Source organism: Westerdykella ornata, assembly GCF_010094085.1.
Source record: "Westerdykella ornata strain CBS 379.55 unplaced genomic scaffold EI97scaffold_27, whole genome shotgun sequence".
NCBI lineage: Eukaryota > Fungi > Ascomycota > Dothideomycetes > Pleosporales > Sporormiaceae > Westerdykella > Westerdykella ornata.
The window spans coordinates 228777-239209 of record NW_022986877.1 but is presented as its reverse complement, the minus strand read 5'-3'; the positions used below and the strand labels follow the sequence as shown (position 1 = coordinate 239209).

The window sequence follows — 10433 nt, the reverse complement described above, 5'->3', positions numbered from 1 at the left end:
ATACCCGTTCTACTGTCTCATGATTTAGAGGGTACGAGGAATGTCCGCCAAATCCGCGCGTTGGCGGGGAGGTGTGGAATGCCGTTGTAAGAGAGAAGACGGAAGAATTTGAGCCTGGAGGCCAAACATGACGCTGCTAGACTAGCAGTGTGGGAGGCAGGAGCGTATGTTTTGCGGACAGAGGACGCGGTCCAAGGGCATGGCAATGACGACAATCTGCTTGGAGCTGAGACTGAACACATAACCAGTCGACAAATCCATGCAGCTGCTACCCAAGGGTTAGCGCAAAGAAATAGATTGACAGGACACTTCCTCATCCAAAAAGCTTACTAACTGTATTAAATAACCGAAACTCGCGTGATGACGTCCAAACAACAGAGAGGGATCCTTGCCAACATGAAGACAGGAATGAAGAGAAGAATTCAAGCAATCTAGACAACGAAGGATGGCACGTCGTCACGCAGCAGCGCCCGCTGAGGGCGTAGGGGCTGAACAGTCTTCTGGTGATCCGGACAGGTTGGAAGTGGTGAGGGCCTCACGCATTGATGGAAATATCCTTTGAATGGGGGATGTGATCATTGACGTTTGTACCCTTGTGCGGGTATTATTGTTGTCGACGATGCGCTTGAAAGAAGGTGATGCTGTGGTACACGTGCTGTGGTTGGATTGCGTCTGCACCTGCGCGTAGATATTGTAAAGCCAATTGGTGTTAATCAGTAATGTCCTCCTAATAGCGCTCTTTCATAATGAAATGGAAAGGGATGCTCTGAACAAGGGAGATCTAGCCGTTGTTTGAAAACGGTGCGATTGTGTTTTGCGCCGGAATACGTCCCACGTAAGATGGGAAAGCAAACCTCCAACGAGACGTAATTGATTGATAATGTACGGCCCCGGAGGAGATAGGGACAGTAGAGGGAAGTACCTAGGTACTGAAACTAGCGAATACTTGGGAATGCTACTACGGTGTATTAGTGGAGCTAAGGCGGCGCTAGACGTCACCGCACCATAAGGTGCTGTGGGGCACATAGCTCAACTGTATCGCCGAAGTGGAAGCGAGCAGCTCCGTAGATGTCAGAATAGCATCGAAAAGAAGCACTCTTGGACTTCTCTGGAAGAGGCCATTGATATGATGCACCAGAATATACACTTCAAAAGCTCAATTCACTCTGACGAAGCTTCTGCGACTCGGGTTGAGCGGTCTTTTCCAGACCTGGTTGTTCCCACAGTGGTACCAATTTCCCAACCGGCGCAGGATTCAATCTCGCAATGTCTGCAGAAGCACCTCCAGAGGGGACACCTCGACCCGAATCGTTTTTCATTGGGTCCATCGACAACGAGCTCAGTCTGATTCAAGGGTACGTAAATGCGATGAATGCTCGGATTAGATTCCTGGAGACTGTCGCCGGTGAGGGCGCAAAAGACTCCCTGGCGGTCATCAAGCGGGGCCTGAAGGATGCGCACAGAGGCTTGGAGAGGTTGGAGTCACGGTTCTCAACAGTTGGGGACATCAAGACCGATGTGTGGCAGACGTATAGACGCGTCAGAGAACTTGAGGAGGGGCTGGACAGAGGGGAAGAACCACTAGTGGAATCCCTGACGAGATCTAGGGCGGGGACAATCCGAACAGTGACTGGTGGGAGGAAGCCTTCCGTGCCTGTTTCGAGTGACACTCCGGAATGGATACCAGTAGCGAAGATAGGGAGTGGAACATCAGGTCTAGAGGGAGAGACTGCAGTGGCCGGTGACGAAAACCGGCGGGTTCTCGCAGCTAAGGCGGCGGAGGGGCCAAAAGACAGGACGCCAGAGCAAGAACCTGGAGATGAGGAGCACGGCGCCGAGGGAGCGCGGCCGAGAGCTGCACCGTTCGCTCTGCCCAGAATATTGCATCGAGTCCGAGAGAGCTATCGTCCTCCCAAAACTCACGAGATTCCTGGAGAGGCCAAGGTTGAACCGGAACCGGATTCGAAAAGAGGGTCGGGCGTGGTCTTTCCAGTCGTATTGCCGAAATCTCGAAAGGAAGTGTTGCAGAGCATAGCAGCAGAGGAAAGACGAGGAGGGGTTGGTATCAACGACCCACGCACAAAAAGGGTAGGGAGCGCCGAGGGGCGCATCATCACACAGGCAGTCATGACAGCCAGTTCTGATCCCAGGGTCTGTCTTCCACACCTCGCTTACGTCAAGATACACGAAGTGCGGGACCTGGAGGCGTGGCTCAGGCAATACCGCTACGTTCGGAGGTCGAAGGAGATCACCGGGACGGAGAAGATCTTACACCTCCTGACGCTGCTGCAGGTGGGCTGCCGCTTTGAGTCGGTCGCTGTTCTCTTCTCACGGACGCCTAAGGAGGTTCTGTCAGCCTGCAACGAGGTTTTCGAAGGGCTGCTGGAGATGCACAGCGAGACGATGCTCCCAAGTCGGAGCATTGCAAGGAAATATCTGTACCCGCACCTCTGGCACGTTGTTCACAATTCCGGCATCCTAGCCAAGGGAAACGACATGCTTGTCTACTCCCATTGGACAAAGGAAGACGTATACAAAGTCCTGATCACGCTGAACGTGTATGTCGGCAGGTATCGAAGCCAGGGACGGTTTGCATTGGAGGGCGACATGCTCGACTGGGGACGATGTATTCATGTACAGCACGATGCGGACGAGTATGATGTCGTCCATTGGATTGAACGACTGCAAGCAACGCCTCCAACCCGTCGGAAATCAAAAGCCCGCTTCCAGCTGCAGGCATTGCTTCCAAGGCGTTAAGGGGTGACGTTTGACGACCGTTGGCCACATTTCCTCATTGCGCACAAAGGGAACTCAGTCGGTTTCTGGTTACCAATCTGTTCGAGCCGGTGGGATCACAGAAGTCCCTCAAACTTTGAGGATGCTGGCGGACTTTGATATTGAAACAAGCTTAAGGTCAGGAGGTCGAAATCTTGGCAAGGGTTGCTGTCTACTTTGGGTATCGCGTAAGGGGGCAGCGCCACTGTTTGAGATTCAAATCGCTAAGCTTTGGCAATCGTACCTTGCAGGATGCAGACATGCGGCGTGGACGGAATAACAGTAGTCTACGATGATACATACAACTCCGTAGCAAAACTGCTTTTGCGAGCACGGCGCTCAACAACACTCGCTAACGAGATTACTGTTGTGAGGTCCTTAAATTAGAAGCAATGAGCGTCGACTCACTTCATTCAAGCGATGAAACACCCGTGACGGACACAATTTCGAGATGCCCTGGGTCTTGGCATCTGGAGAAATCGTCGGTGTGCGCGACCAATCACAGGAGGCAGACGATCGACACACTTGCACAACTCCTGAACCTGTCTCCCCCCTTGAGCGTCGTGCATTCCTCCTTCTTCACTCATTACTGACCTCGAGTCCGCTCATTCACACCTCACCGCAGTCTCTCCCTCCATCATTGCTGTGCGGCTGGTTTACGCACTACCACACTCATTTTTTTGACAGGATATCCGATTCAGTCGCAACCATGCGGTCCTTCGCTCTCCCCGTCGTCACACTCCTGTCGACGCTCGCCACGACGACTTTTGCCCAGACCTTCACCAAATGCAATCCATTGAAGGAGAAAGGATGTCCCAATATGCCCGCTCTCGGCGGTAACGCGACTTTTCGCTTTAATGATACGCTTTACGACAAGATTTGGGAGAAGAGGAACCAAGGAAAGGTGGACTGGAGCGAGAAGGGCGCCACTATGACAGTGGAGCGTAGCGGCGACTCTCCGCAACTCGTCTCCAAGTTCTACATGCTTTTTGGTCGCGTAACGGTCATTATGAAGGCTGCGCGTGGTCGAGGCATTATATCAACGGCAATCTTGCAGTCGGAGACCTTGGACGAGATTGACTGGGAATTCAAAGGCGACAACACTACGGCTATGACAAACTACTATGGCAAAGGCCACAACGAAACCTTGGGCCGTGGCGCAGACTACGAAATGGCCCCTCCCCAGGATGAGTTCCACAACTACACCCTTGACTGGACCAAGGAGCGCCTGCAATGGTGGCTGGATGGCAAGATGCTGCGCGAGCTCAAGTACGGAGATGCTCAGGGTGGAAAAGAATATCCTCAGACTCCCATGGTATGACAGGCTTATACGTTACTGCCATGGAGCGTGCGCACTGACGCACCCTCTAGAACATCCGCATTGGAATCTGGGCGGCCGGCGACAAGGACAAGAACGGACCTGGCGTAGTGGTAAGCGTCATTTAGCAGGCGCGAGGACGAACCCTCTAACCGGTCACAGGAATGGGCCGGCGGCGAGACCGACTTCAAGCAAGGACCCTTCGTAATGACTGTGCAAGAGGTATTTGCCCAAGATTACACTTCGGCTAAGGAGTATTCCTGGGAGAATATGGATGCGTCCGGCACGTGGGACAAGGTCAAAATCATCGAGTGCGTTCCATCCGTTTAGCCCATGGTCTCGACTAACACGTATGATCAGAGGTAAATCAGCTGCCATGACAGAATACGAGAAACCGAGCGGCGTGCGCAACCGCTGGGCGGCCCTTGGTCGGACTGCGCAAATTGCCATCGTCGCCTCCGTCATCGGTGTAGTGGTGATTGCCGCAGCCGTTATCTTGTTCTGCTGCATCAAGCAACGCCGCGCCGGTCGACGTGCGGCTGCGGCTTATCAGGCCCAGCAGGACAAGGAAGCCGCCGAGCTGCTCGAGTACCGTGGACAGCAGGCCCCTGGCGGAAAGTTTGGATACAACCGCATCTAAGCATGTCCTTGTGTGGAGGCTCTCATGATTGACCGGGTAGTTGACGAGGCAGCATGCCGAGAGTCCTGCGCCCACTCAGTCGACATCTTATGGTCTGACGGTAGTACCGCGAAAGGCAGAGGCCTATATACTCTGCATGTTGCAGCTGCATTCACAGCTGATTTGTTATGACGATTCCGATACCCTGTTCTCCCACTAGCACTGCGACCTGCTGTTCCGATAGATTTTCTTTAATGTTTACATGGCTTGATGTCATGCTGTTCCGTGAATATATCTTGTATATACTGGCAATCGTTCGACTATGAAGTAATAAAGCTTACAGATGTGTAGAACCGTGATGTTACTTCTTTGGCACTGCCTTGTCCGGTGGTGCCGGCGCGAACATGCTTTGTCCATGCCAGACCTCCTTAGCGCTCGCGTTGCTTGGCGGCATCACGTCACCATCTCGCTGGTGCTGGGCAGACTGCTCTCACCTCCTTGTCCGACGGCCTCCGCAAGACGACAGCTCTGCTAAGGACTTCGCTATAGAATGCGAACCTTGTCACGACACAAATACCTTTTGCCCTTGCCCTTTATCCCGCCTTGACGTTGCTGCCAACGATATCTCAGCGACAACCATGGACATCACCATGATGACCCCGCTGGCCTCATCAGTCGCACCCTCCTCAATCACATCGCCTCTCCCCCAACCACGTCGTCACCCATTGAAGCCTGGAAGCCCCAAGGAAAGCGAGCTCATCCGCTATCTCGACCACGGTCTCAATGCCGTACAACTGCGCGTTGAGAATCGATTGCAAAAGCCTGCCAAGGACTCATCAGAAATCAGAGGTTATCAGCATTTTGGCGAAATAGAAAGGGATATAGAGCCGCTGATTGACGTATTATGGGTATCCGGATCTCGTACGTCCGTCCCAGTTGATTTCGCCGTCGGGACTAACATCAAGATTTAGCAAATCTGCAGGTGCCATACCTCCTCAACATCGCGCGCTCCCTCACCGAATACCTCCCACTCTTCCCTGCTTCCCCCAAGGCAACCTTCCGACTCCTTGACAAACTAGATCTCGCATTTTCTAGCCTCTTGCAGGGTAAAGACGCAGATAAAGGCGAACCGCTCCCCGGCTTTGAGAATGGACGTACAGTCAGCATAACAGACAAGGTCCGTCTTAAAGGCATTGTAGATCGGACTAGACTTGTGGTAGTACGTACATTAGGCGATGAACTTGTCGATGAAGAGGGTGAAGCTCTAGTCAGAGAAGATGAAGCCATGCCAAACGATGATACAGTAAAGTTCGAAGGGTTCGAGAACAATGACAGTGACGACGAGGAAGATGACGAGGACTGGAAAGAGGCACAGATTGGCAGGGTCTACGAGCGAACGATCGGCGAGTTGGGCGATGTCCTCGGTGGACCGCCCATTGGAATCATCACTGAGGAGTGATTGTGAACCAGGTTGGATGTCTTTCATATTTTTCTCTGCAGATACCCAGCCAGATTGTTGCAAGTCTTCTTCTGTATAGCCTTCCCTACACCCTATCATGGGTGGGGCCATCTCCTAGCGGTCAGTCTCTTTCCTTCATAAGATACCCCTTCCACCTCTTTGTCTTCGTCCTCTGCGGAACAGTTGTAGCCCGCCTCATGCAACCGTCTCTTTATATTGTCTACATGTCTCGTCTGCATACTGCCGTGATTGGATACGCAGCCCTTGTTGTTCGCGGAAGCCGGCGCGGCTGCTTGGCGACAAATTTGGCGCGCGTCTGCGCGTGGCTTCCAGAAAGGGAAGTCGACGATGTTTGACGCACTCCAAGCGTAGGCCCTCTTTCCCCGTACGACAAGACCCGCATAACCTCTCATGACCGCCTCCATTCAGCTATTTGTCAAGCCCTATTGCCACAGTCTATCACAACAGCTATTGCTCGCAGATACCCAGTGACTGGCCTCCGCCCGCCTGCTATGCCAACATACAATCCCGTCGGTATCTCTATGCGCCTCGAAGCCGTCGACTTCTCCGAAACGGTGAGACCTATCGAGACGCACAAACGCGGAGCGGCCAGAACCAGCAATATCTCCGACCGAGCACTGCGCAACGGCGAAACCCTTGAGGAGGAGAGTGTATCGTTACCGGGCGATGCAAACGACTATAACCTCAAATTCCTCCAGAACGTCCCTTTTCTACAAGTCCAGGCATGTACAAATGCCATCTGGAGCCAGGCGAGAGGCAGACCTGAGCCAAAAGCGCTCGCACTACACGTGGATCTCTCGGAAAAATCCTTCTTCGCCTGCTCCAAAGTCGGCGACGACGCGCACTCTCTCATGATTGATGTGCTTTTCAACGGTACACTAGCTTCTAGCACGTCGATTCATCTACGCGAAATCAACTCGAGAAAGTCTCCGCATCAGGTCTTCAGCGGCGCACGTAACGGATTCGCAACCGAGCGACCATGGATCCTGCTACCGCCCACCTCACTCAACGAGAGCCGCACGGATAACCAAGAAGTTACACCATGGCAACGATGGGAGGGGATCTCCGCAGCGCTCGTCCGCGAAGCAAACGGCCGTTGCTATGATGATTGGGGGGAGAGACCGCCCAGTGCAGAGTACCTCTCGATGCTCGCAATGACATGTATGCCGGATGCTGTGAAGGCTATGCAGGGTCCGAGATCATGGACTTTTGGAGTTATCGATGTCATTGTCACTGCAGGAAAGGTCGAGAGGTCAAGGCAGTACATAAAAGGTCCTGATAGGCTACTAGATCCGCGTTATATGCACATCTCTGTGCCTCAGCGAAAGAAAGGCTTTGCGACGCGCTCGAGCGTTGGGCAAATGGAACCCTCCATCCTCTATGCGGACGAGGACATCAGCCAACTGCACAGAGAAGATCCTCTCATCTCGAGTTCCCAGCGGCCATTTTCGCAGCATGTTCCCAGTACGACCTTATGCGCTCCTGACATCATGGATGTCGAAAACATTTCCTCAACGGCCCGAGCTTTCCCGGGAGCAACGCCAGTATATCACATGTATCCATTGGGTACAACAGTGAATCCGATGGAAGTTGAGCGCTTTTCCATCACGGGGTTACCGACGGTCTACCCGAACTACCCGAACATGATCCCGTCTCCTTCACGACCCATGGGACACGCCCACTCCGGCCAAAGCATGAGCGATACACTCCTACAAATGCCTTCAACGAGAAGCCGAGAGAGCTCCGCGCTCGAACTGCCGGCTTATAGCAGTTCCCACGAAGTAGGACCCCAAGCATACCCGTTCGCAGGACCAACTGCTCCGCCCCAAACAAAGTTTCCGTATCTCCGTCCAGTGCAGCACTCTGGCCCACGCCCGCCAGTAGCGCTCTGGCCTGTGCCCAGGCCAACATTGCCAATTGATCCACAACTTGTAGACCTCCATCAACCTCGATCAAGTATTCTACTTCGTCGGATATTAATCACAGGGAAGGGCGGTGCAGTAATCGTTGATCGTCGATGGGAGGTCCCACAACGCATTCCTATCAACCCGAAGAGCGAGAGATGCGCGAGTGACAGTTCAAGGAATCAGCGTGCACGTACAAGCACTGTGGTGCGTCGAGAGGAGATCAGAACGGAGGCCATGCAACACTGCTCAGAGCCTATTGTTCCGAGAACACCACCTCTCACATCCCCAACCCCAGTGGAAGTGGAAGTAAATGGAGCAGCGAGTGCTCCGAAACCCACAATAGTCGAAGAGATGGAAAGTGCTCACACCCGCACAACGGGCGGCCTGTTGCGTAAGCCAACTTTAGTTCTCGAACAGAAGAGAGATAATAACGACATCGTCACAGCGGACAATCTCGATCATAACAACCCTTCACTCAGGACTTCAACAGGACAAACCAAGCCACTTGCGGCCACGCGCACTGCTCCCGTTGTGCCACCACTGCTTGATAAACAAGGGAAGAAAGGGGTTACCCACGTTTTCAATGATACTGAAGAGATTCTAAGGGAGGCAAGGAACCAGCGGCGGAAGAGTCGCTCAGCGCGCAGTCAAACACCAGCAAGCGAGTTCAGAAACGGTACAGCTGCTCGCCCGAACCTCTCGTCAACTGCTGCAACTGCTGCTCCTAACCATGGTGCTATTTTCGCCGTTGATTCTGCTGGTATTCCTGCTGTTACTGCCTCGTCTGCTCACGGCGTGGTACGGCCTAGCGTTGTCGCAGCGCCGATGCCAACTTGCGGGACACCGTCTGCACTCCGGTCGAATGCTTCCTTCTCAAGCCCTCTGTCCAGTGCGCTTGGGACACCTGAGATCATGTCGATTCATGATTCCGGGGGTTGCTTAGAGAAGAGTGCTGTGTCTGTGCAGGGCTCTTGTGGTCAGGCAATCACCAATCTGGATACGACTGGACCTTGCATGACGGATGACAGGGCAGATGCTTGTGCTGTGTCTACATTAGGCAGCTTCAGAAGCACGACTGCGCAATCACCAGTCGACAATCAAATCTCGCGGGCGTTGGCTGGTGGGGATTCGCTAGTCACGTCTGCCGCTCTGACAGCTTCATCTTCATTTCCTATTGACCCACAACTGCTAGAGCATCCCCAGGCTCAGTTTGAGTCCCAGGCCAACATCACGACCACCGACACCACTGGTGCCGCTAATGCCCGGAAGCGCAAACGGCGCTCGTCCCCTGCCGTTGTCATCCCCAGCAGACCTTCCACAAGTACTTGTGTCGAAGAGGATTTGAACAAGGATTGCATCATTCGATATGCCGACGAGGGTATACTGAGAAATGTGAGGAATGAGAAGAAGGCGACATGTATGGAGGATATGGTGGTTGTGGGAATGAGGTTTTATGTTCCGGGCGTGTAGGGCTGGAATGGGTGATGAGGTGTTAGTGTACAGGAGGAGGGTACATGTGGGAATTGATAGAGTTAAGGGAGAAGGGAGAGAGGGAAGTGAGAACGGAAAGAGATGGGGGATATGTGGAGGGTTCTTGATCTGCATGGCTGATCATGTGAAATATTGGGGGTGATGGAAATGGTGGGAAGTGATGTACGAGTATTTGTGCTGAGATGCGTTGGGGGGCTATCTGTGTGTCCATGCTACAAGCGATTGATTGCCGCCGACACTCTGTGGATTAGTGGGATGGATGTCTGGGAATAAGTTGTAACTCTGGTTAGGCTGGGTTCAGATAGCAACACTCAGGGAGAGATAAAGGAGGCTTACTAAGTATGCCTGAGGCGGCTGGCTGATCGGCGCTAGCGGTAGATCGCTTGGCGCTGGCCAGAGCTAAATTCGACGTCGTTCGACAACGGGACCTCTAGCATCTTGCTGTACCCTCCACAATCATCTTCTACCCTTCCTTATAAGCCCTCATAGATGATGATGGTCTTCTCTTGAATTATTCTGGGACCCCGCCCAACGAAACCAGGCGGTCGCTTACGGTGTACCGACATCTGTTCAGACCCTAAGAGCACGAGCGCAAGAGCAAGATAGGCGTGAAAGATATCAATGGAGATAAGCAGTAATTGCTGCTATGTACTTGAAGTACCAAACGCCTGCAGCTGAACGGAGACGGTCCCACAAACGAAGTCAAGTGGTTACACATTTGCCAGACCAAACAGTTACAGATACTCGGCGTTTCTAGATCCACACGACATCTCCACAAACCCAATGTTCTTGTGTACCAAGCCATCCCATGTATTCAACATCCCGTTTAAGAATGCGACGACC

General features: G+C 53.0%; 4 protein-coding genes across 4 annotated transcripts; all 4 read left to right on the top strand.

The window, feature by feature from the left end:
- The first annotated feature begins 2209 nt into the window (after positions 1 to 2209).
- EI97DRAFT_436107 (uncharacterized protein) lies at positions 2210 to 2885 on the top strand. The gene is made up of 2 exons (XM_033799022.1): positions 2210 to 2338; positions 2447 to 2885. Exon 2 carries the CDS (start codon positions 2497 to 2499, stop codon positions 2755 to 2757), a length of 261 nt encoding a protein of 86 aa, XP_033650996.1. The 5' UTR covers positions 2210 to 2338; positions 2447 to 2496; the 3' UTR covers positions 2758 to 2885.
- Positions 2886 to 3057: 172 nt separating this feature from the next.
- EI97DRAFT_158415 (uncharacterized protein) lies at positions 3058 to 4925 on the top strand. Its single transcript, XM_033793312.1, has 5 exons — positions 3058 to 3144; positions 3194 to 4090; positions 4147 to 4206; positions 4256 to 4404; positions 4454 to 4925. The coding sequence occupies exons 2-5, from the start codon at positions 3227 to 3229 to the stop codon at positions 4731 to 4733; spliced, it is 1353 nt and encodes a 450-aa protein (XP_033650995.1). The 5' UTR covers positions 3058 to 3144; positions 3194 to 3226; the 3' UTR covers positions 4734 to 4925.
- Positions 4926 to 5365: 440 nt separating this feature from the next.
- EI97DRAFT_383565 (uncharacterized protein) lies at positions 5366 to 6171 on the top strand (the record flags this gene model as incomplete). Its single annotated transcript, XM_033795920.1, has 2 exons — positions 5366 to 5633; positions 5684 to 6171. 2 exons carry the CDS (start codon positions 5366 to 5368, stop codon positions 6169 to 6171), a joined length of 756 nt encoding a protein of 251 aa, XP_033650994.1.
- A 296-nt stretch (positions 6172 to 6467) lies between these two features.
- EI97DRAFT_158495 (uncharacterized protein) lies at positions 6468 to 10025 on the top strand. Its single transcript, XM_033793313.1, has one exon. The coding sequence runs from the start codon at positions 6684 to 6686 to the stop codon at positions 9567 to 9569; it is 2886 nt and encodes a 961-aa protein (XP_033650993.1). The 5' UTR covers positions 6468 to 6683; the 3' UTR covers positions 9570 to 10025.
- The last annotated feature ends 408 nt before the right edge of the window (positions 10026 to 10433 follow it).